This window comes from Protopterus annectens, chromosome 5.part0, assembly GCF_019279795.1.
Source record: "Protopterus annectens isolate FY-2018-M chromosome 5.part0, PAN1.0, whole genome shotgun sequence".
In the NCBI taxonomy this organism is placed as follows: domain Eukaryota; kingdom Metazoa; phylum Chordata; order Ceratodontiformes; family Protopteridae; genus Protopterus; species Protopterus annectens.
The window spans coordinates 1707254948-1707282064 of record NC_056735.1 but is presented as its reverse complement, the minus strand read 5'-3'; the positions used below and the strand labels follow the sequence as shown (position 1 = coordinate 1707282064).

General features: G+C 40.2%; 1 protein-coding gene across 1 annotated transcript in view; it reads right to left on the bottom strand.

Annotated features, from left to right (window-relative positions):
• Positions 1 to 27117, bottom strand: part of CFAP91 (cilia and flagella associated protein 91) — a 1839442-nt gene that overhangs the window by 1234854 nt on the left and 577471 nt on the right. Inside the window, exon 6 of the mRNA XM_044071500.1 lies at positions 1875 to 2056. Coding sequence (XP_043927435.1) covers positions 1875 to 2056 — 182 coding nt within the window. The remainder of the gene's footprint in view (positions 1 to 1874; positions 2057 to 27117) is intronic.

The following is a 27117-nucleotide window of genomic DNA, read 5'->3' as shown; positions in this document are numbered from 1 at the left end:
CTTTTTCTGTTTTAGTTAATTTGTAAATACCCTTTGGAGCAATAGATAGTCTAAAGGGTATGGCAGAAGACTGGTACTGAAAACCAGATACCCTTGCAAGAACACTTGACAAATGAAAAAAGAGTCTGCAAATATCAGCCAATCATCCAAATATGGAAACGTGAAAACCTTGAAGTCTGCAATAAGCAATTACTGGATCCAGACAATTTGTAAATACCCTTTGGAGCAGTAGATAGTCTAAAGGGTATGACAGACAATTGGTACTGAAAGGCAGATACAGAAAATCTTAAGAAACATCTTAAATGTTTGCCAATGGGAATGTGATACTAAGCATCTTTTAAATCTAGCTTACCGTGAATGCTAATAAAGGTATAAAGGTAACAGAGTCTGGAGGTATAACATTTTGAACTTTGGGATCTTAACAAAAAGATTGATAAACGAGAGGTTTAATACAAGCTTCTAATTTCCTTCTTTCTTTGTCACCAAAATAAAATCCTCGAATAAATCCCTTTACACATCTAAGAGGAAGGCAATGATTCTATGACCCCCAATATAACATTTATCAAGAACTAGAGAAGGCAGGAATATTTGATTTACTGGACAAGGAGGAATCCTCTGGAAAGTATGGAGGGACTACACTGTTGAATGACTTTCAGAACCCATTTGTCTGAAATAATCTGGTGCCACAAAGGAAGATGCAGCGATACAGAGAGGACAGAGGACATAACTGCTTCAGATGAGAAAACTGTTAAGTTCATAACATGTCATACTTTCAATAGCAATAAAGTTGCTAGCACATTATTTATATTCTTAATTTAACCAAATCACTGACACTGTGCTGTGGTGGTGCTGCAGTAGCATTGTCGCCTCATAGCAAGACGTTGTCCCGTTCGATTCTCAGCTAGAGCATCTTCTGTGTGGAGGCATACGTGAATGGGGCATGCCTTCGTTGAAGGTTGTGCTTCAGGGCTGGTAACCCGGTACGTAAAAATCCACTACCAATCATTAGCGGACCGGAGTTCCACTGTGGCGACCCCTAACCGGGAAAAGCCGAAAGACACAAACAAACTGACACTGTGACTTCTGTAGGTGCCGGATTCAAAAGGTAACTTTGATTTACCTCATTTACCTGGACATTTCTATGACCTTTAGATTATTTATACAAACACAATGTTCAAATGATGTATCACTACATTCTTTTGTACAACCATCTTCCTTCTATGCTGCATGATTATAAACAGTTAATACATCTGTCAGATAGTTCCTCCTTCTGTTAGCTCATTTTTTAAAATCACTTAACAGATTAATTAACACGATTCACAAACTATTATGATTAGGATGTGCTTAAATGAATTCTATGAAATGATGCACCAAAGCCTCTCAAAACTGCACATATATGGATGTGGATGATATGGCATTATTTATACTTCTTGCTGCAGCTTAATGTTTCAGAATGTTGTATTCATGGTTTCTGCAGACTAGTAGCTTTGCTTAAGATTTCTTACATTAAACTTCAAACAGAAAATAACAAGTCTAACACACTGCTAGCTTTTATAGATTATAAAGCTTTTAAAACACAAGACTATTGTCTTAAGCTCTCAGCTGCTTTCACATGGCCAATTATCTACTAAAATTAAAATAAGCAGTACATTCATACAAAACTAGGGTTACACATTTGGTAAGTTACCTGAAAGTTTATGGGAAAAACAAAGGACAAAGCCTATTCATTTATACTGGTCAGAAGCTAAAACATTAAAGTGTGTTTCCTTTTTTTGTTGCAGTAACATTTTAACTGAATAAGTAAAATGAATTATAGTTCTTTTTCACTTTTTGCCACATAATAGACCTGTTTCTTTATGCTAAGAAGTACATACCCCATGTGAGAGTGGCAAGTGTCAAAAGTTCTGGGGCCGATCCAGGACGAACAACATATTCTGGTGTGTAAGGATCAGTCTGTGCCTCACTATCTCTGTATACAGTTTGAACAGCTACTGTTCGAACTAGTGGTGTTTTGGGTCTCTCAGCTGTTCCTTCGGCAGAGCCAAATGGATCTGTTCTAAAACATCATGTGGGAAAATATGGAAAACAGTTTATTAACTCAACGTTACTGGAGATATACACCTTACAACCTACTCACAAAAGCATGACATGTGGAATAATGAGAAATACTGACTGCCTTAAAAATGTCACCTTCAAGCACTTATATACAAACTCAAGCTATATTTAACTTCTGATTGTCATAATAACACGATTTCAACTGCTAAGCTTATTGCATTCCATTACAGTTAAACATATCGCTTTGTAAGATTATTCCATTGAACTTATTTCTCATAAGAAGTTTCTCTTATACAGTTACATAGTTTACAGGCATATTAAAGAAAATTTCTATTAATGAAAATAAAACTGTATACGAGTCATTCATATTCCAAAAGACAAAGATAGCAAATGGATGGATCTAAAACATCCAGATAATGAAAGAAACACCAACTTCACGCAATAAAAAGAGGAACAATCACTAATAGAAATTAAAAAATGGTAACGGTTGAACAATTCAGTTTGCATTTATATATGTTATTGCCCTTTTTGTAATATGTACTGTGCCTTTTGGTACAGCTCAGCAAATTAATAGTTTATCTGGTTATTGAACAAATTAACTGATCAATCAACCATTCAGTCATGCAAACTGAAGCATTTTAGCTAAAATTTGCTGAAGAACTGATAATCTTAAAGAAATGAAAATGTTACTAATTTCTAGAACTGCAGATCCTCGGGGACTACTCATTTCCACAAAATCATTTTTTTTTACTTTATGAGACCAAGCTATTCTGTCAGTAACATGAGTAACAAACACAATGTTTAGTTCTCAAACTTCAGTACAAAGAGCTGCAGAGATCTTCAGAGTGGACAGCACATTAAAAAATCTTAAACTGACAGTTCAAAAACATTATATGCAATCCTGTCCTGCTTTGTGGTTTATTGATCTTAACTGTTAAAAATATAAATAAATAAATAAATAAACATTTTCTAAAGAATGCTTTTTACTGAGTTGCTGTAAAAAGTAAAAAATAACGAAGAGTGATAACTTTGCAAAAGATAAACGGACAACTGATTCCAGAAAAGCATTTGAGGTTATTTTTCCTAATTAATGCTATTTCTTCTGCTACTTCATTATCACAGTCAACAAAACCAGCCTTGAATGCTTTTCTGAAATCAGCTTGTTTATCTATGCAAAATTTTCACTTTTTGTCATTATTTTTTACTTTTTAGAGAGACTCAATAAAAAGCATTCTTTCTTAAAAAAATGTTTTTTTATTTATATTTATTCCTTTTTAGTTTGTGTGTGTGTGTGTGTGTGTGTGTGTGTGTGTGTGTGTGTGTGTGTGTGTAGAGGAAATGATGTAGGGAGATGCGAGTATGTGTATGTCTGTGTGTCTAGGAAATGGTGTAGAAAGATGCGAGAGAGTGCGCGCGCATGCGTATGGGTGCATGTGCGTGTGCGTGTGTAGGAAATGATGTAGCAGTGCAGCAGTAGAGTTGTCGCCTCACAGCAAGAAGTTCTCCAGTTCAATTCTTGGCTGGGGTGCCTTCTGTGTGGAGTCTGCATGTCCTCCCCTGCATTCGTGTGGGTTTCCTCCGGGTGCTCTTGTTTCCTCCCATGTTACAAAGACATGCATCTGGAGCTTTTCTCCCCGGGCCTCTGCTGAAAATTGGCTTCGTTCCAAGTCGGACATTCATGGTTAACAAATGTTAAATAAATAAATAAATAATAAAATGTAGGGAGATGCGTGTGTGTGTGTGTGTGTGTGTGTGCACATCCCGTTCTGTGCCTCTGTGGTTCTGTCACATTTTTGTGGGTGTCCCTTGCTGATGAGAAGGTTGGCGTTTTTTCCACTGTCTAGAGAGAGCATGACAGAACCACAGAGGAAAAGAGCCACAAAGCCAGTTTCTGCACTCAGATGGAATTTTGTTCAGCTTAAGGAGATTTGCCCTTAGGCAATCTTCTTTGCTGTTCCCCAACTACCTCCATTGTTACTCGGCAAATTAACTTTTCTGCCTGGTGTCGAGTCAACCTTGGTAAATGAAGATGCCAAAAAAATTCCTGGATCTTATCTGGTAGTCCATCAATTTACCTTCTTTTCTTTATACGTATTGCTGCAATAAACCCCCAAAAACCTCTAGTATCTTTTCTGGCCATCTGTGCATCACTTCTGATCTTGGATCTTTCAAGTTAGAGGTCAGCCTATGTCTAAGCTCATCTCAGAATTATTGCCTAAATGTTTTTGTGCCTTGGTCAAATTGCTCAAAAATATTTCTGTTTTGCTTTTATTTTGAACTCTCTCTCCCCTTCTAACATTGCTTCTCTTTCTTGTTGTGCCCTAATGATGTCCTCTTCTATCCCTTCCTCTTTTCTGCATTTCACTTATCCACCCTTGCCATTCAATCACAATCCTAAAGTACTTTTTTTTTTTTTTTTTTTTGTTTTGTTTGGCTTGTGTAAGTCTTTAATTTTAATTACCAGGCCTGTTGCCTTCTTTCCCATCTTGCTGTAATGTCTTTATTAGTGGCTTTTCTAGTACTTCTTGCTCTCTTGTTTGCCTACTTAATGTCAAATTATTTTGCCCTACTATAGTGAGTTGGACATCTTAATTGTTTATTCACTTTTTGGGTAGATACATGTAAGTTTATTATGGAAGTGTGATCACAAATAGCTATTTTCCAAGAATCCCCTAGCGGCACACTTGTACTTCTATTCCCCTCAATACATCAATCCTGTCAATTCTTGAATAGCAACCTATTGCTTTAAAAATGTATGTGTTGGGGGGCTTGTCTCAACATGCCACTCAGGCCAACAATTTCCATCAGTGTTGAGAGATATCCCTCCATACTAGGCATTTTCAGACTTTTAGGGCTTCCCTGAATATCTCCACATTGAGAAAATAATTTGAAATCCCCAGCCCACAGTATTATGCCTTAACTCAGGTTTATAGGTGGATTCAAGTGGTCTATACATACTTATTAAAGTGAGAAGATGTTGTATTATCACCTTTACACTGAAGTATCTTCCCACGTCATCCCCAAGTGCTCTGATTATCATATATCTAACACTAACCTAATAATATTCCGGCGCCTCTTTTCCTGGTTTCCCTTTCTTCAGTCGCTATTACCGCAGAGAGTCTGAACTTAGTTAACTTGTTACATTCAGTGGCTGTTAGGTGAGCTTCCCATAGAAATATTAATTGAGGGGTTTTGTTTATGACATATCGCATTTTGTCATGGTAAATTTAGTGTGTGTGCATGTGTGCGCATGCGTGCATGTGCGTGCACGTGTGTTTGTATTAGTGAGCCAACATAGTATGTTTGGTCCATAAGATGCATTTCTTTCATGGACATAACAGCTCTAGCATGTTGATATCAAATGAAATATACATAAGTATATGCTGCATTTTTTTTAAATTTGCACTTACTTAAGCTGCTTTCTGAGTTTACTTCAGTTAAAATAATTCCATGAGTAGCATTACTTGAATTTCATAAGGAGAACAAATAACTGCAGTGCAACGTATTGCATATTGTCACAGTAAAATGTGTGTGTGTGTGTGTGTGTGTTTGTGTGTGTGTGTGTGTGTAGGAAATGATGTTGGGAGATGTGAGTGTGAGTGTGAGTGTGAGTGTGAGTGTGTGTGTGTGTGTGTGTGTGTGTGTGTGTGTGTGTGTGTGTGTGTGTGTGTGTGTGTGTGTGTGTGTCTGTGCATGCATACGTGCTTGTGTGGTGCAAGTCTGCATTAGCTTTGCTCAGCATTTTTTCCACTTTTTAATGACAGGGGAAATATTTTAAAGAGTAAAATATTGCCCCTCTGTCATTATTAGAAAGCTTTTCATTGAAGTTGGGTTTGCGAGACAGAGGAAAATAAGCTGAGCTTCACTCACCATTTTTTTCTGTTGTCTCGCAACAGCATGACAGGACCACAGAAGGACAGAGAGACACAGTCACAAAGCCAACTTCAATAAAAAGCATTCTTAAAAGAGGTGCGAATGCCAGCAATAGTGCTCATAAGTTAACACACTCTGACTTTCAGAACTTGTACATTCAGAGCAACAACTTTACTGTATTTAATTTAGTTCTACACTGTTTGTGTGATTTTTTTCTCATAGAAGTTGATGTAAGTTATTGTTGTATTCTGTGGTAACTGATTTTGATTATTCTTTTCTTTTAACTTTTTTTATTCATTTGTAGTTGAATATGGATTCCTTAAATGAGTATACCACTAATGAATTGCTAAAGCACAAATATCTTGTACAGTGTAATAAATGCTATGTATACTTAAAGGTAACACATGACAACATGGGTGATCTGTGTTTCTCATGTAAAAAGTTGGATGATTTGCTTACCATTATTACTAGTAAATTTAGACTTACTGATGATGAGTATACTTGTGGAATTGGCATGGCTTGGAGAACTGTTGTTACATATATTAATGACTGAACTGGTAAAATAAATAATGTTAGACAAAGAGCAAATAGAACACATTTAGGAAAGGATGTGTCTACTGTCTGTAAAGATCACTCAACCCCTATGAAACAAGACAATGCCCCTAACAACTTTGGAATTCTGGGAACAAGTACTCAGCAATCTGAGGATTCAGATCATTCAGAAGGAAAGACAGAAAGCAAGAGTTCACAACAAATAACAAGGAAGAAAAGGAAACTGATAAATGTCTGTAAAGTTAAGAGAATACATCCTAAAAAAGACATTACTGTAATTTGTGTGATCAAAACAAAGCAAACGATAACATTTTTCTATCAGAAAACCTTCAGTCTACAGAAAAAGGCAGCATTTTTCCAAAACAGAAGGTAAAAAAGAGGCAAGGGGCAGGTGAAAAGGAAGAAATCAAAACTGAATGTGGAAGGATTGAAGAACATTACTATAAGAAAAAATATGAGAAAGACAGACGTTGACAACATGTCTCAAGCTGTGGATGTACAAAGCCATCTGGATGAGAATTTTACGCTTGCAAACGTAATACACATTGAAAACAGTGGTATTAATAAGACTAATAGTGATGAAGATCATTCCTTTGTAACGATTGATAGAGCAGATATTATTGAATTAGAATTTGCAGATTCTTCTGATTTGGTCAGAAAAGATATTCTTGTAATCAGAGATCCAAATTACTAGAGAAAAGGAAGTTATGTACTTACCATAACTTTCCATGTTTGTAGTCCATCTTGCCTACGTTCTTGCTGGATGGGTTAGGAGCCGACAGGGCCGTTACTAAAGCTCAAGAACTTTTACTGGCTCGAGGCTAACCCCTATCCCATGGTGCCTCACGGCAATTCCTCAGATCTTGTTTGCAAGAAAGTAAATAGGTACATAATAGTCAGTAAACTATCAATAAGTATGCACATACAAACAGAACACTTTGTATTACTATCCATGCCAGGTGGACAGACAACTAAAACCAGGTCAGACAGCATAATGGATAGTCCACCAATTCCTCGAGGAAACAGGAAGGGGGAAAGAGGGTGGGATGCAAGAATGTAGGCGAGATGGACTACAAACAGGGAACGTTATGGTAAGTACATAACTTCTTTATGTTATGTAGTCCTGTCTCGTTGTAATTCTTGCTGGATGGGACAGCGTCCCTAGCACCTGTCTGAAAAGGAAACAAACAATTGGTCTGATTTTCTGAATTCTTTAGTCCTGTGCAGGTAAAACCTGAGAATTCTGTGGACATCCAATTGGTGTAGTCTGTATTCTGATTTATTAGTATGATTTGGGAAGAAAACTGGTAGTTCGATAGTTATGTTGAGATTATGCTCTGAACATACCTAAGCGAGACTCTATCCTTGTGGAAAACAATGTAAGAAGGTCAAATGGTGAGGGCTTGCAATTCTGAAACTCTCCTAGCACATGTTATAGCAAGTAAGAACAATGTCTTCCAAGACAAGAATTTTAGATCTGATGAAGAAGAGGGTTCAAAAGGTGGAGAAAACAAATATGTAAGAACTAGGTTTAGGTCCCAGGGCTCCGGTGGTTGCCTGATTGGAGGTCTGAGAAGGAGGATTCCTTTCAAAAAGGTTTTGCATAAAAAGTGGGACATGATTGGATTTCCCATGTAGCCAAAATGATAATTAGAGATGGCAGCTAACTGAACTCTTATAGTAGCAGCTGCAGCTCCTTCATGAAAAATGGATGCCAGGAAGGACAGGATAAACTCTATAGGAGCTGAGTAGGTGCCTTGGTTTGCTGCCCAAATGGAGAACCTTTTCCATTTACTGGACTATAATTTCCTGGTGGAAGGTTTGTGTGAAGAAATCAGAATGTGTTTGACTGTGGGAGAAAGGGAAACACATCTGGCTATTTGTGGAACTGGAGCAGCCATGCTATCAATTTCAGGGTTTGGATAGTAGGATGGAACTGCCCTGACTGATGAATCAGGAGGTCTGGAGATGGTTCCAGATTCCATGGTTCCTCCAAGAGATAGGGCCACAGGAAGGGGAACCAGACTTGGCGAGGCCAGTAAGGAGCAATGAGGATCAGGGTACTCCAACAGTTTTGCTTTCTGAATCACTTTTGGTATAAGAGGAAAGGGTGGAAAAGCATAAAGGAGTCCCGGAGGCCAACTGTGGACCAGAGCATCCCTGGGTGACATCCCCGGATGGGGAATTTGGTAAAGTAGCTGTTGCATTTGGTGTTCATGTACATTACGAATAGGTCGCAGCAAGGAAAAAATCTCTTCCGCAACTTCTGAATTCAGGGATCACTCATGAGGCATCAGAATTGCTCGACTTTGTTTGTCTATCACATTGGACTTCTCCGGGATGTGCATTGCTACCAGAAAGCATGGAGTTTCTTCTCTCATTTCCATACTCTTAAAGCCTCTCAACAAAGTGGGTAAGATTTGATTCCCCCTTGGTTGTTTATGTACCACACTACAGACATGTTGTCTGATTGAATCGCAACTGTTCCAGTGGGAAGAGAACTGTGAAGTGCTTGCAATGCATATATCACCATTCTCATCTCCAGAACATTTATGTGCAAGTGATTCTTGTGATCCTGCCAAATACTTTGGACCGTCATTTCCAGATAATGCCCCCCCACCCTATCTGGGAGGCGTGCGTGGTCAAGATTGCATTTTGTTGAGGGGGAGCAAGTAGCCGACCTAGATGAAGTTGATCCGTATGTACCCACCATGTTAGATCCTTCTTGCAGGAGTTTGTGATGAGAATTTGGTGAGACAGGGGGAGATCCTGCATTGACCACTGGGCAAATAATATCCACTGGAGTACTCTCATGTGCAGATGGGCTACGAGAACTAAGAGAATGGAGGAAGCCATAGTCCCTAGGACCTGAAGGACTATCCTGGCCTGTACTTTGCCTTTCTTCAGCAAGGATCGATCTGACTTGGTTATGCAACGATTCTATCCTTTCTAGTGTCAGTTTTGCTGTCATGGTGGTTGAGTCTATTTCTGAGCCTAAGAATACAATGTGCTGCGATGGAGATAAGGCTGATTTTTTACGTTTATTGTAATGCCTGATCTGGCGCACAAGGATAGAGTCTCGTCCCTGGTTCTGATTACTTGGTGCTTGGTGGTAGCAGTGAGGAGCCAGTCGTCTAGGTACGGAAACACCTGGAATCCTTGACGTCTCAGGTGAGTCGTTACCACTGCCATGCATTTGGTGAACACTCTAGGGGCTGTAGTGAGGCCAAAGGACAGTGTTCAAAATTGAAAATGACTGGCTCCCAGCCAAAAGCATCTTATGGAGCGCCTGTCCATTTTGATGTGGTAGTACGCGTCCTGATGATCTATTGAGCACATCTAACTGTTTTTCCCAATAAACTGCGGAGTGATCATACGGAACTTCAATTTCTTTACAGACTTGTTAAGTTTGCTGAGATCTAGAATTGATCTCCAGTCCCCTGTCTTCTTTGGAACTAAAAAGAATCGTGAGTAAGTTCCGGGTCCTATTTGCTCTGTGGGGACTTCTTGGATGACTCTTTTTTTGAAGCAACGAGATGACCTCTGATGTTGCAAGGACTAATTGAATGGGTGGCATGTCTGGTACAGACCGGTTTACCAGGGGATTGGGAATAAGGTAACCTCTGGATATTATGGTTTGTACCCAACGATCTTGGGAAATTTCTAGCCAGGTGCTTAGGTACAATGAAAGACGACCCACGACTGCCTCCAGAGATGGACAGTTGGGCAACCCCCTCAGGGGCGATGGAAGGGATGATCAGAGAAAGTATCTCTATCTCCCTGATGCTGCGGACCTCTTCTGCCGCAAGGGCAGCGTCTTCCCTTATATCCTCCCCCTGTGCCTCTAGGGGAGGGTTGAACTTGTGCCTGAGGGAAACCTTTTTGGAATTTAAAGAACCCCATTTTCCCTCCTATATGGCCCTTGGGATAGGGTCTAGAAGGAAGGGAGAAACGGACTCCGACAGCAGATAAGGTTTTCCCTTCCTGCTCGCACCTGATCAAAGTCTCTTTTACCTGTGGTCCAAAAAGAGCTGAACCATCAAAGGGGACATTGGTAAAGGAAGACTTAAAAGGATTCCGTGAAGTTACATAGATGCATCCAGGAATGTCTCCTAAGAGAAATTCCTTCTGCGGCTGCCCTGCTCACTCTGTCAGCTGCATAGGAAATCAGCCTCATGGAGGAATTAGCTATAGATGTAAGGGTGGAGAGCTGTGCAGATACATTGTCCGTGGATCCCAAAGCTACTGAACCCTGAAGGGTGTCTCCCAACTCCTTCAGGAGATTCCTTTGAAGTCTAGTAAAATGGGACAGGTAATTCAGCAATCGTAAGGTAAATGCGATGAAGAGAAGGTATGCTTTCCATACCTATCCAACGTCTTGGACTCTTTATTAGGAGGATGGATATTAGAAGATGTCTCGGACAACTCCTTTATTTCCTTTATTGTGACCGCTGCTACCACCATAGTATCCACAGGAACTCCCTTAGAAAGAAAGGACTTATCTTCCAGGGCAGTCATAAATTTGTTTGGAGTCCTCAGGACATGCTCCACTGTATCCAGGGAGGTCTAGGCTTTCTGGGATATGACTCCCAAGAGTTGGTCATAAGGCAGTGTCACCCAGGAGGTGGAAGGTCGGGAACCAAATGCCACAAGCTACACTGATTCATCCTCAGTAGGGTTAGAGGTCTTCCAATCATCCCTCTGTCTAAGGATTTAAAGGATGTCATCAAAAGAGACACCCTCAGAGGGGGATCTAGGGGACCCTTCTGACTCATCCAAATCAGTGTCTGACGTGACAAGACTCAGGTGAGTCAATGTGCTTCCTCTTACAAAGTTTCTCCCGAGGGAACTCTCCAGTGGTATAATCTGGGGAGGTCTCAGAAGAGGGGACACTTCCAATGGGGGCTGCTAGAGTCTCTGGTTCCCTACGCTGAGGGGGTGGTGGGAGAGAAGAGGTTGCTGCTGGCTGCTGGTGGGACATCGGGTCCAAAGGCAGGCCTTTGGCACTGGATAAAGCTTTCTCTATTGCTTTGAAGGCCTTTCCACCCTGCTCCAAAGACGACCTCCTCTCCGAAGAGATGGAAGGTTGGCTCCGAACAGGAGGGACAGCTTCTGAAGCAGACGTGGGAACTGAGTTCAGTCAAGCTGAAGCATCGAGAGGGAGGGTCGGTTCTGAAGAAAAACCGGGGTGACTATCCCTCTCGGAATAGACTCGAGAGTGTCAACTCCCAGATCCCTCGGCTACAGATTGAGCTGCTGAGGATAGAGTTATCAGTTCCGAGGAAGCAGGAAGAATTCTCGGAACCAAAAGATCCAACACAGAAGGACCCGAAGTGTTCGACTCTGACAGCGAAGCAGTAGGAGGAGCAGTAGTCTGGGGATGGGATGGCTCCAAAGCCTTTGGGTCTGGAAGAGCAACTTTTTAGCCAGAGCCGGGTCAGAAAGCAACCTCTTTACCACCTGCTTGATATTCTCATCTGAAAGTGTCCTGGAGGAACGGGTGGAGACAGAAGGAGATCTCCTCCTTTCTAAAATAGGAGACCTCAAAGCTGGTGAAATAGTGTTGATAACTGGTGAGTGTCTCGATACTGAAGGTTGCCTCGACACTGAAGAAATCAATGGCACCAAGACAGAAGAAGCAGAAACGGAGCCAGAACTCCTTGGCTCCATCGCTTTAGACTTTTTAGATGGCTCCGAAGCTGGAACTGAAGATTTTTCTCTTCACAGTTTTGGGAGCTGTCTGACCAAGTTCCAGCTGTTCCTGGAAGGAACTAGTCATAAGACCCCTTATCAATTTACATTTTCTCTCATTAAGTACCCTAGTACTGAAGATATGGCAAAAAGTACAGAGTTCTTGTAAATGAGCCTCTCCCAGACAGTACGCACAGCTAGTGTGACTGTCAGTCAATGACAATTTTTGCGAACACTTGTCACATTTTCTGAACCCAGAAGGGCGGTGTTTCTTATGTTCTCTATCTTTCTCTTTAGACATGACTAGAAAACAAGGCTACCAACAATAACAGTAATAACAATACTAACTATAACCAACAGCAAAGTTATGGAGAGAAGAAAAAGGTTTTTTTTTTTTTTTTTTTTTAAAGGAAGAAGGACTAGCACTCAGGGAGGAAAGGCCCTCTAATTTAACCATGCAACTACAGCCCTCTAACTAAAACAGGCCATACAATCCTAAAAATGTGGAATAGGGGATCAAGCACTCAACAGCAATCACACAGGTAATAGATAACAACTATTAAGGTAGAAATATGAAGAAAATAGACGAAAAATAAGATTTATCAAAAAATCTTCTACTTAGCCAATGAGCCAGTAAGGAGACAACCTTGAAGCTTTCGCGGCAAACGAGATCTGAGGAATTGCCATGAGGCACCATGGGATAGGGGTTAGCCTCGAGCTAGTAAAAGCTCTTGAGCTTTACTATCGGCAGAGTTGGAGCCGAGAATCAGCTCTGAACCCATCCAGCAAGAATTATGACGAGATAGGGCTACATAATATCTGATATTTACTTTTGCAGAGAAGATAAAGATAATGAACACTGCCAGGAGCAAAAACAGAAGATGTGAGACAAGCCAGAGAATGCCTGAATATAAGGAAGAAGGGATCTGTTTTTATTCATATCAGTACAAATGACCTCATCTGCAAGGACTTTCTGGCCGTTAGTAGGGAACTTACAGCCCTCTTAAATAGCATAGCTTTTTACAGGGATTAGGACATATTCTTCACAAATCACATACAGAAAGGAGACTCAGGTCATGGTGAATGAAAAGATTTTTTGGGTGAATACCTACATGAAAAAAATATCCCGTTTTAAAAAATGGAAATGCGTAGAGCATCCAAGCTTAATTTGGGGCACACGTGTTCAGACAGGATGGTGTGCATTTGTTAAGATCAAGGAAGAAAATTTTTGGAGCAGATATTTTGCAATATTTGACAAACACAAGGCAGGATTTTTGCCAGGTCAAAAATTTAACAGTTCACAGATAGCAACATTTGATGACTCTCTGATGGTTGTTAATGCTAGCAGCATTAATAATAAAGTTTTTTATTGGGAAATTTGTTACATTCCCACATGACTGATGCTGTTATTGTGAAACATGGTTAAAGAATAATCACTGGAAACCAGTTCTGTCAGGGTATAAATGGTTTTACTGTAACTCTAAAGAAAAATCAGGTGGAGGAGTCATGATAGGAATTAATGATAGTTATGAGACCTGTGATTATTACATGTTCAGTAATAACACTAATACTACTGAATGTGTAACTGTCACCAGAAAGACATCCCTGGAACATATAACAATTGTTGGAGTATACAGACCACCACAGTCAAGAGCTGATAACCTACAAGAATTCATACATTTCTTGCATGAAACACAGGAGGGAATAATAATATTATTTATTTTATTTAACATTTGTTAACCGGGAAAGTCCGACTTGGAACAAAGCAAATTTTCAGCGGAGATCCGGAGAGAAACACTCCAGATGCATGTCTTTGTAACGTGGGAGGAAACGGGAGCACCCAGAGGAAACCCACACGAACACAGGGAGGACATGCAGACTTTGCATAGAAGGCACCCCAGCCAAGAATCGAACCAGAGAACCTCTTGCTGTGAGGTGACAACGCTACTGCTGCAGCACTGCACCGTCCAATAGTGATAATAGTGGCTGGAGACTTAAATTTACCAGAAACGAACTAGAATAATACTGATTCAACAACATTAATAAGGAAATTATTCACAACATATGTTCAAGAACAACAATTGTTTCAGATTGCAAAAAAAAATTTTAAAAACTACCAGGGAACAGAACACACTTAGCACTGTTTGTGTTACTAAAGAAATTACCGTTACTTCATGCCAAGTTTTACCGCCACTGATATAACATGATCACAGGGTTATAAAGGTTAAATTGTTGCTAGATAATTATGCCAAACTGAAATCTAAACCAATGCACAGAAGATTAATTACGGATCATATGGAAGCAAAACAGACACTATAAAACTACAGTGATGAGTTCAATGAAAAAACTGCAGAAGGAATGTGGAAAGTTTGAAAGAGAAAATGTTTGAGAGCAAAAAAAATGTTGAACGTCAGGATCTAGGTATACATCGCCAGGGGGGTATATTTCCATAAGAAGATATCTGATTAAGGTGAGAGACAAAATATAAGAAATGGAAAAGAGGTTGAACTACAACTTTCAAAACTAAAATAAACAAGACGGCCAAACAAATTAAGCATAGTATGAGACAAAATCAAGAAAAAATTGAAGAAAGTTTATATAAAGATATTGAGCATAATAGGATACCATTTTATAGATGCATACGATGTGGAAGGAATAAAGACATGCAAATTGATAAACCATGTGTGCAGATTCTAAAATGTACTCTCAGACACAACAGATTATAGATATATTTACAAAATATTATGCAAAGGGCTCCACAAAGGGGTTGATAAGTTGTCCTAGTGGCATCCAGGTAACCTCAGATATTGAAACCAGATTAGATTACATTGAAAAAGAACTATGCACACTGGATCCAAAGAAAGCACAGGGAGGAGATGGAACTAGTAATAATGTCTAGAGGACAATTTGGCAAGAACTTACAGTAACATTATATCTATTATTTACTAGGTCATACAAGTATGGGGAGATTCCTCAAGATTGGAGACGTGCTTATTAAACCAGTCTTTAAGGGAAAGGGAAGTCGGACAAACCCACAGTTATTAGACCCTTAAGTCTACTTTCATGTTGTGGAAAACTAATGGAGAAAATAATTTTGGATAAATTATTGTCAGAATTGGAAGGTTTGGGACTTGAAACCATACATCAGCATGCATATGCTGAAAATACAGCTATTACCAACTGCAACATGATGTCCTATAACAATATAATAACAGTTATGAGTGAAACATTGTGCTGTGATGTCATTCATATAGATTTAACTTCAGCATTTGACAGGGTCTTACACAAAACACTGATCAATAAATTAGAACAACTGGGTATTGAGGTATGCTTGATAAGATGGATAGCTGCATGGCTTACAAAGAGGACATGGTAAGTATCATATAGCAACTGGACAGGTGAAATTTTTGGTTACAGTCAGGTTGTCCCTCAGGGCTCTGCCCTACGCCCATGGATGTTTAGATTGCATCTTTCAAACCTATCCTTTTCATCTGAGGAGTTCTACAGTCTGTATGCAGATGACGTGTAACTGGGTAAGCTGATTACATGTGTTACAGATAGGGCATGACTGCAAAAGAACTTTACTAAATTGACCATCTGGGCATGGAGAATAATATGCTGATAAATACATCAAAAGCTAAGCATATGAGGTTTGTGAGACATAAACTGAAAGGTGAATATTTAATACAGCACACAGTGATTGAAGCTGTAGATTCAGTTAAAGATCTGGATATATGGGTAAATCCAGCCTTTGAGTTTTTCAGATCATATCAACCAGTTGGTTAATGATAGTTACAAAACTCTAGGTTGTATAAAAAGATTTATAAAGTCTAGGAAAACAGAAATTATGAAGCAATTATTTGTTAACTACATTAGAGCTAAACATGATTATGGAATAACAATATGGAAACTTTATAAGAAAACGAGTGCAGTGGAAATATACCAAGGGCATCCATGGATGTGAAAATTTAAGTTGTTACAAAAGACTACAATATCTGAACATGTATAGTGTCTCATATAGATATTTTAGATGAGATCTTATTCAAGTATAGGGCATTTAGAGGCAACTACATCTGGGAATGTTTGGGTTATCAAAAAGTAGTAGAGAATCATCAGCCACCCTGAAATGAGAAGTGTACTAATTGGTTCTCTGAGACAGCAGCTGATGCATGGAACAGACTACCAAATTACATTAAAGCAAGCACTAGTTTAGATATTTTTAAAAACAGCCTGGACCCTTATTATGGGAATAAGTGTTTTGGTATATTGGCAAGCTAGAAGGGCGTTAATGACCGTGCATGAAATATTTGCATGCATGTATGCAATATTTATATTAGTGATATGTATTTTAGGATATGTGCCTATTGCAATTATGAGGACTGTAGTTATGATCCTCATAGTTTATTTATTTGTCTTTATTTACTGGGAAAGTCTAACTGGGCAGTACTCATTTTCAGCAGAGGCCCAGTGAGAAAAGCTCGAACTGTGCTTACAATACCATATAATAAGAACACAGTTGTATATCATAAGTTACATTTAAACATTCTGAGACAGAAGACTATATATGTCATGTGCTATTTACAGTAAAGACAGTGAGCAAAAAGTAGTTATGGCAATCATACATTCAGAGACAGATGTTGATACTTTGATAAATATACATCATGTTCCTCTACTATCAAGATAGAGTGCAGACTATAGTTATTACATTAGATTACAGTTGTTACTTATATATACAGATTGTGACTTGACACTTGTCATCAGGGTTTGCATGATTAGCATGTAGTTATGTGATTTAAGGTGAAGATGAATTAAATAGTTCTAGAGCTATACATTTAGGAAGAGTGTGAGACACAATGACTTTTGGAAAGAGATCCAGGTATACAGGACAGAGAGAAGAAAAATAGTAGCACAGAATACACTGCGCTCTGACAGCTCTCAGTCTGGTGATGAGCATGCGCAGGACCTTGTTTCGCCAAGATATTTTTTGGGCCAAAATACTCAAAAAAAAAAAAAAAAAAAAAAAAAAAAAAAAAAAAAGTCCTATCATCTTTTTTATTCAGTTGGAGAGAGCTCTAAAGGTTAAGTGCAAGTCAGAAGAAACCTAAGCAACATCTGTGGAACATGATAGATCAGTGTCTCACTTTGGAAAGGAAACATATATTCCTGGTACACTGGTGGAGTAGTATAGTATTCACTTGTGACACTGATGACTAACATTATAGAACAAGAATGGGAAGCTACAGGGTAAAATGGAATAAGGAAAGAATAATAATATTAATAATAATAATACTTATTATTATTACTATTATTATTATTACTATTATTATTACCCTAATCTGAGATAAGCAAGAGGATTTCTGTTTTATATCCAATCTCTGGTACAAGTTACTAAAAGAACCATATATCAAAAGAAGCATGAAGTGGTATGGATACTCATCTGTATGAAGCTCTCAGCCTGCTGTACTGTATGTATCACTACTTATCACATCTAGAGTGCAAGAGAAGTCAAAGTTAAAAAAAAATCCTTTCAGAGTTACAGTATGATGCCCACTGCTGGACTGCCTGGGTCAACTATATCAGAAAAGAGAAAAGAGTTGAGCGGAGACATAACTGAGGAGCAGTGTAGTGGACAACGGTCATATGGATGGGTCAAAAAAATAAATGCATCATACAAACAGTAATGTGTCATACAAAAATATAATACAGCCAGAGTTCTTGTCCCTAACCCACATTTAGTTTGTTGTGTGATATGCATATTTCAAGAACCAGTGTCAGTAGATCTCATTTTACCTTGGAACCTGATGCTAGTTGACTACTTTCCTGATCACACACACAAACGTACACATGTTGATAGTGTTGTTTATACTGGAGATCTAGCTTTATTCATATTTGTGGTACCTCCAGTTACTGGGACTGGTAAAAACAATAGATATCACAGATTAATGATGAGAACTTGAACTTGCATAAGGAAAAGAAGACATCAGGACAGATTGTAACATCTTTAAATGATTGCAGTGGTAAGAGACATGAAACCATTTGGACCATGGATTCAAAATTGGAAAAATACTGAAAGGTACTGTGTTTTTTTTTTTTTGCCAAATGCAACAAAATATTTGAGAAAACAAAGTCAGCTTTATTAAGTAGTGCTGAAGGACAAACATAGTTTAATGCAAACCCCATTTTGTCCTGAAAAGTAAGATGAGGCTATAACTCAATAGAAAAGGCAGGTAAAGTACAGTTTTGTACCTACCATAAATGTAGATGTTCGAGGATTCCATTGCTGCAGTCCTTACTATTGGGTATAGTCCGCATCCAGTCGGCCCGAATACCAGAGTATAAGGCTGACGTCGGTCAGGGCGCATTAGACTGACGTCAGTACGTCAGGGTACTAATGCGCATGACCGGCGTCATATCCTCAGTCTTTTCTTGCCCCAGATGTCAGAAGACCCTAAAAAGACAAGGCCCAAAATACCTGCACCAAAACATGAACAATATATACAAAAACATAAGCAGGTAAACTCACCTACACAACCACCCCTAAACACAGAGGGGAAGGAGGGAGGGTAAATTGGACTGCAGCAATGGAATCCTCGAACATCTACATTTATGGTAGGTACAAAACTGTACTATGTTCTTCGTTTTCCATTGCTGCAGTCCTTACTATTGGGTAGAATCCCAAAGCAGAGGTAAGGGAGGCTGGGAAATCATAAAGAAGCAGGAGCTGACAACATGCCTTGCAAAACAGCTGTGGCAAAACCAGCCCTAGACTTAGAGTAGATAGGAAGGTGATAATGCTTAGAGAAAGTATGCACTGAACTCCAAGTAGCTGCTTCCAAAATATCCTTAGTTGCCAGCGCCCGTAGAAATGCTGTTGAAGTGGCAGTAGCCCTAGTGGAATGAGGCCTAATCCCAGCTGGAACCTCCTTGCCATGATGGGAATAACAAAATGCAATGCAAAAGCCAATCCACCTAGAAATAGTTTGTTTTGACACAGGCCTGCCCTGCGAACTCAAAGCAAAAGAAACAAACAACTGCTGAGACTGCCTAAAATCCTTAGTCCTGCTTAAGTAATAACGCAATTGCCTGTGTACATCTAAAGTATGCAAAATCTTTTCCCCTTTATTTTGGGGGTCTGCATAAAAAGTAGGCAAATGAATAGTTTGGTTTAAAGCCACACTAGAAACCACCTTAGGCATAAAGGAAGGATTAGTACGTAATGATACCCTATCCTTATGGAAAATCAAAAAGGGCTCGACTGCCATAAGGGCCTGCAACTCAGACACCCTTCTTGCAGAAGTAATAGCCAACAAAAAAGCAGTCTTCCATGACAAATATTTCAATTCAGCAGTAGCCGCAGGCTCAAAAGGTTGTAGAGTAAGTTTTTCCAACACAAAATTGAGATCCCAAGCAGGAGTAGGAGCTCTACGTGGGGTCTTATTTTTTGCCCCTCTAAGAAACTGCTTGAACAAAGGATGCGAAAACAATGGTGGGTCACAATCATAGTGAGCTGAGATTGCTGCAGCATGAATCTTAATGGAAGAGAAGGACAGACCCTTGTCCAGTAACTCAGTAAGATATTGAAGAGCCATACTCAAATTAGGCTCAGAAATCTCCAAATTCTTTGCTTTACTCCAAAATAAAAATCTCTTCCATTTTGCTGCGTACACTTTCCTTGTACTAGGTCTTCTAGCTTCCCTAATCACATTTAAAACTTGTTGAGGAAGTTGAGACCTGCTGTGTTTCAACACAGAATATGCCAGGCTGTCCGATGAAGAGAGTGAAGCTTGACATTGAGCAGATGACCGTCCTGCTGGGATAACAGATGTGGAATCAAAGGTTAAGGCCATAGAGGCTTCTTTACCAGACTCCGTAGTAGAAGGTACTAGTGTTGCCAAGGCCAATCTGGAGCTATCAAAATCATCCTTGGCCTGTCCTGTCTGACCTTTAACAGTACCTTTGGAAGAAGAGGCAGAGGTGGAAAGGCATACACATGAAGGTTTGTCCAACTGAAAGACAGAGCATCCACTTTCCAAGCTGTGTAATGAAACCCCTTTGTGCAAAACTGTGGCAGCTGGTGGTTTAGTGGAGAAGCGAACAGATCTATGTCTGGAGTTCCCCATGACACTGTCAATTTCTGAAATACATGAAGATCCAGTTTCCACTTGTGGGGATCCATGATTTGTCTGCTTAACACATCTGCTAAGGAGTTCTGTGCTCCTGGCAGAAACCTTGCCTGAAGAGTTAGGTGCAAGCGTAGCGCAGTCTCCCATAAAATCATTGCTTGCCTGCATAGAGGATAAGAATGAGTTCCCCCTTGTTTGTTGAAGTACCACATGACAGTTGTGTTGTCTGTTAGAATCAACACCTGCCCTGGAAGAAGTAACTACTTGAAAGCCAGCAATGCAAACTGGACTGCTAACATCTCCTCCATGTTGATATGTAGATGCCGTAGTCTGGCAGGCCACTTGTCTTGTATCCACTTTCCATTTAGATGAGCTCCCCAAGCAATGTCTGAGGCATCTGTCGGTAAAATCTGACTCGCCTCTGGCCGGGTCACAGAGAGTCCCTTGTTTAGGTGACATTCCTGAGCCCACCACAAAAATTCTCTTTGAAGGCAAGGTATTATTTGAATGACAGTGTCTAAATCCTGGCAGTGCTGTGTCCATACAATTTTGAGATACCATTGTAACTTCCTCATATGCAGTTTGGCATTGGGAAGCACCAGAATACAAGATGCCATGAACCCTAATGCTTGAAGGACTGTCTCTGCAGTCAGCACGGACTGATGAGATAGGTGATGGAAGTAAAGTGATAGACTCTTTTGTTTGTCCGGGGTTAAAAGGCCATCTGGGCTGCTGTATTCAGTCTCACACCCAGAAAGCACATGTCTTGAGAGGGTACTAGACTGGACTTTATTTCGTTCACAGAATACCCTAGGCATCTTAGCACTGCTATAAGATATTCCAGATGCTGTAGAAGGTCTTCCTTTTCTTGAGCCAGAATCAGGCAGTCGTCTAAATAAGGATAGATTTGAAGTCCTTGTAGCCTGAAGTAAGCTATCACTGGAGCCAGAACCTTTGTGAATACTCTGGGCAGTAGATAAGCCAAAGGGCAATGCAGAGAACTGATAATGAGAATCTCCAGCTCGAAACCGCAGATACTTCCCGTAACTTAGCCTGATAGGCACATGAAGGTAAGCTTCCTTGAGATCTAAAGTTACCATCCAGTGATCTTTGCCCAGCAGGGGTAAAAGCTGTTGTAACGTCAACATCTTGAACTTGGGAATGTCCAGATAAGTGTTGAGGAGAGATAAATCCAAAAGCAGTCTCCACATGTTCCCCTTCTTTGGTACTAGGAACATGCGAGAATAAAATCCTAGGCCCCTTTCTGATACAGGGACTGGCTGAATGATGTCCAACACCCATCTGTCTTGAGTAATTAAATCCCAATTTTCTTTGAAAAGAGACAGTCGTCCTTCCAAAGGAGCTGCCAGACGAGAATCTACTGGCAGCTGAAAAGGCAGGTCATTGGGTCTGTTTACGAAAGGACTGACCCCTGCCCTCACCAGAAGTCTGAGCAGGTGAACTCCCTGTTCCAGGCCTAAAAGAACCTTGAGCCCTGCCCCTACCACGTCTAGACCTACCCCTAGACTGGGAATCATAAGCAGGATATGTCCACCCCTTAGCAGGCCAATTTCTACTAAACTTGGTGGCTGTACCTGCAAAAATCTTTAACAGTTTGCATAGACTTAGCTTTGTCCTCCATTTTCTTCAAAACTGCTTCCACAGGTGAACCAAACAACACATCAGACTGTAAAGGAGCATCCAAAATCCTTGTCTTAACATGCTCAGCCAAATTTTGATCCCTCAACCAGGCATGCCTGCGAAGAACAGAACTAGTGGCAGCCACCCTCGAGGAGGCCTGCACAGCATCAAAACCACATTGTAAAGAATGCTTGCCCACTTGTTCAGACACATAAACTAAATCCAGCAAGTCTTTACAATCAATACCTTCCGCCAAAGCATCCATCTTAGATTTCAATTGTGAAAGGAGATAATTTTGATATTTCAGCATGTGAAACTGACAATTCAACGCTCTCATGGCTAGAGTGGAAGAAGTATACACTTTCTTACCCCACCTATCTAACGCCCTTGCCTCTTTGTCAGTGGGAACAGGATTTTTAACCACAGAGGCCTTAACACCTTTAGGCCCCTGAGAAACAGTTTCTGGGTCCGCCCTAGGACTCTTAAACAAATACTTATGAGCTTCGGGCACCCTATAGTACCTATCAGGTTTAACAGGAGCAGGAGGCAAAGAATCAGGGTTCAGGGAAGCCTCTGCAAAAACATCTTCCACCACATTCAACACAGGAGGTATAGCTAAGGGCCTATGCTGGGGTAAAAACAAGAATTCCCTAAGTCTCTTCCTGGAGTCAGAGTAATCCTGGCCTTCCCAGTTAAAGTGCTCCCTCATGGAATGCAGAGTCTCTGAAAATGAAAAATCCTCAGGAGGAGAAGCCGAAGGAGTGGCATCATCCACATCAGAATCAGAATAATGAGGATACTCCTGCAAATCTTCCGCAGAAGACTCAGAAGCCCCTGAACCCTGTTCAAAACTGTCAAACTCTGGTTCCACTCTAGGCCTCTTATCAGGTGGGCCCATAGAACCTCTAATCATAGTAATCAAATCTTCTGCCATTTTAAGCATATGTTTCTTAGGTACAGAACCCGAAAGGCTAGGAGAAGCCCCTACTGAAGCTGAAGTTGGCCTACCTCTAAAAGAAGTTTTGGCAACAGAAGGAGAGGCTCTAACTACTTTGGGAAGAGAGGGAAGAATAGTTACCTGAGAAGCCCCTCAGCCTGGCCTGCCTCCTGAGAGGGTACATCCTGTAAAAGTAAAGTTTCTGCCTGAGACTCCATAGAAACTCCTGGCAAAACCTCTGGCTCCACTGAGCCATCTAAAGAACCGCCGTCCGGGACTGCCGGTTCATCAACCCTAGGCTTCGCTGTTTTGTCCTTGCGCTTCTTGGTCGAAGCGGGCGTCGGAGCATCCGGCGGCATTTTATAATTGCAACGCTTCCCAAACACTAATCTGGCACAGTCTAACCTCCTCTTAATAGTGCGTTTGTTAAACCTAGCACAAGAGCGGCAACCAACAACGTCGTGCTCAGGCCCTAAACAAGGTATACACAATGTATGGTAATCCCTATGAGGTATTTGTTTCCCACAAGAAATACAGTTATTCACTTTTTCTGACATCCGGTTAAATACTGAGGCAAGAAAAACCAAAATGTTCCCAACGGGTACTTAGCCAACTCTGATTCGGTCTGAAACTCCGGTTTCGGAAATATTTCAGAACGCCAACCTGCACTCGCAAAACTGCTTCTGCATCGGACCACGCGGCAAAAAAGACTGAGGATATGACGCCGGTCATGCGCATTAGTACCCTGACGTACTGACGTCAGTCTAATGCGCCCTGACCGACGTCAGCCTGATACTCTGGTATTCGGGCCGACTGGATGCGGACTATACCCAATAGTAAGGACTGCAGCAATGGAAAACGAAGAACATCAGAATCTATGAAGGGCAGTTTAACTTGCTAAAATGTCACTTTTACTTAATCCAAGCACAACAGTACAGCACTTCCAGTAGAAAGACTGAGCTGAGGAAGATATCACAGAATTGTAAATATGTAGAAGCTTTGCAGAAAATTTGGCATGGACTGGTCTCTGAAATGTATAACGATGATATTCAGAGGAAGTTGATGGATGAACAAGATCAAAATTTAAAAAAGCAGTTAAAATGGCTCAAGGACAGAAATCTTTCAGAGAAATATTTGTACAGAAAAATATAGTTATGTAAGTAAACTTAACATAACAGTAGATATTGGAATGATCACTGCTGCAGTAGCCTAAACTACATGTGTTATATCCTGCATAGGATAGAACAGCCAGCCAACTCCCAAAGCTTCAGGGCGCCTTCCATACACCCAAACTGTTCGCTTGAGATGAGCTGACTAAAAAGACAGGTTTGAACACCAAGCCCTTCAGAGCTTTCATGCCAACTAAGACAGAGACGCAAAGATCTGAGAGAAAATTACTAGAAAAAGCAAAAATACATGTCCACCCCGGGCATAAAAAAAACACACAAAAAAAGGGGGGAGGGTAGAGGGAAGGAGTGGCTAGTACAACAGTGATCACTTGAACATTTACTGTTATGGTCAGTTTACTTAAACACCTGTGCTCTGTTCTTCATAATGATCAATGCTGCAGTAGCCTAAATTAGCATACCTTTCAACTGTACAGATTTTCGCAGAACGTCCAGATTTTTGCCTCATATTTTTGGTCCATTTCTCATAAAGTTGTAGTTTTCTGACAAATTAATATGGGTTAAAGTCAGAAAATAATGGCAGACATTAGTTTCAGACTTCACACCCTTCAGAAAATTCATACTGATGCAAAACCTGTTATTCTATCAATTTTCTAAGATTGTAAGAGCAATATTTAAAAATTGTCACTATTTTTGGTCCTTTGCCCCCCCATTATTGATTGCTTTGTCCAGATTTCTTGCTCTAAGAGGTTGAAAGGTATGAGCCTAAGCTGTATGGGTAGATTATGATAGCTTAGAACAACTGGGAGGTGGAAGGGGAAGGGTTCAGGCGCCCCTGGAGTATGGTCCTAGTAAAGCACATCCTAGACCTGGGAAATTAAGCTAGTTTGTAGTGCTTTGTAAACGTATGTACATAGGACCACATTGTTCTTTCTAGAATACTTCTAGAGTCCATCCTTTTTCAAAAAGCTTTACAAGAAGCTAAGACTCTATCAGTGTGCGCCTTGATTCTGCCTGGAATAGTTTTGCTGTAATGGGAATAACAAAGAGTAATAAGATGAGACAACCAATTGAAAATTGTCTGCTTTGACACAGGTTGTCCCTTCTTAACTTCACAAGAAATGAACGACTGATCAGAAGTTCTGAAATATTTTGTTCTGTCAAAATAGTACCAGTTACCTGTGGACATCAAAGGTAAGATGTACCCTTTCTCCCTAATTTTGGGTTCAGGGAAGAACACAGGAAAATGGAAAGTCTGGCTTAAAGTAAACTCAGATACTTCTTTAGGCATAGAAGTAGGATTAGTTTTCAAAGAAACCTTGTTTCTGTGGAAAACGAGATAAGGTTGAACCATGATAAGAGCTTACAATTTAGATACTCTTCTTACAGAGGTCAAAGCAATCAGCAAAACACTTTTCTGTATTAAGAATTTCAAGTCAGTCAGATGGAGCTAGTTTAAATGCAGCAAGTATTAGCTTCTCTAACACAAAGTTAAGATCCCAAGGAAGAGACACGGGTTTTGTTGGAGGCTTTTTATGAAGCACACCTTTCAAAAACATTTTCAGATGAGAGTGCACTGAACGAGGGGAATCCATGGGCACATATATTGAAATGAGCCTTGATAGAGGAGTACAGCAGATCATAGGATAGTAACTCACACAAATGCTGTAAAATCAGAGAAACACTAGCCTTGAATGGATGCTGTTTATTTTGTTGACACCAACTAGAAAAACCTTTTCCAGTTAATTATATATAATATTCTAGTAGTTGGCTTTCTTGCCTTCATCAGCATCTGCTTAACATCCTCATTAAACAGGTGCCTGAAAGGTATTAAGACCCTATCATCCAGACAGTCAGTTATAGATGTATGGAGTCAAGATATATCAAACACCTCTGTTCTTGTGTTAGTAGATCCAATCATTGAGGGAGCTTATGGCAATTACCCCAAGCCAGTTCCAAAAGAAGGAAGAACTGCTGTTGCCTGGGTCAGAAGGGAATCATCATGGGGGATTCTTTCTGAATCTTCATAAGTACTATGGATATCACTAAAAAGGGTGGAAAGGCATGCAGGAACACTCCTGTCCAAGGAAAAGAAAAGGCATCTGTGTTACAGGCCTTCTTGCATGGAGTCCTGGAACAGAATGTTGACAGTTCTTCAGACAGGAGGTAAAAAGGTCTACCCGAGGAATTCCCAAAAGATGGGTCAAATCTTGAAATGCCACCCAATCTAGTTTCCATTTGTGAGGGTCTATGTTTGTCCTGCCAGCTTGTCTGCCACACAATTTTGCTCTGATGGAATTTAGGATACATGTACAGTGAGACTTCACTGTAAAGTTATATGCCAGGCTAACATGGCTAGTCTACATAGGGCTAAGATCTGATCTGTTGGTAACTCTATCGGCTCTGAGTATACTAATGGGGCCTGAGAGGTAGATTTTGTTTTGTCGAAACCAAAAGCCCTCGGTTCCAAAGCAGCAACTTTTTTAGGAGGCTCTGAAGCTGGAGCTGAGACAGCATGTCATTTGGAAGCTGAATGGGAAGAAGAAGATGTAGAGCTTTGAGATCCTTCCAAGGATTCCTGGAAAGGACCTTCTAACAAACTCTGCCATCAATTTATTTCTACGCTCTTGAAGGACCCTGCTGCTGAACCCATAACAAATAGTGCAAGGGTCTTGTAAGTGGTTGGCACCCAAACAATATACACAACTGGTGTGCCGATCCGTGATTGACATCTTTTTGAGTGTATTGATCGCACTTCTTAAAACCAGACTGCCTATGTTCCTTAGGTTCTTTTTCCTTTTCCTTCGACATAGCCCATGAACTAAATATAACCCACAGAAGAACGGAAACTAGACTTTAACTTTTAACTATAAAATGCTCCAAGAAAAAACAGGAGCCTACTAACTACTAAAACACAATAAGCTGAAATGCACACAGATTAATTGTCAGCAGAAAGCTGTAAGAAAAAGGAAAGCTGTCAAAGGATGGGTTTAATCACTAAATTAACACACAGTAACTAAACTGCTCCAAAGAAAACCAGAGCCTACTGAACTACTAACACCACACCAATACACATCCAAAAAGCTTTCGGCAAAAAGCTATAAGAAAAAAAAATGTC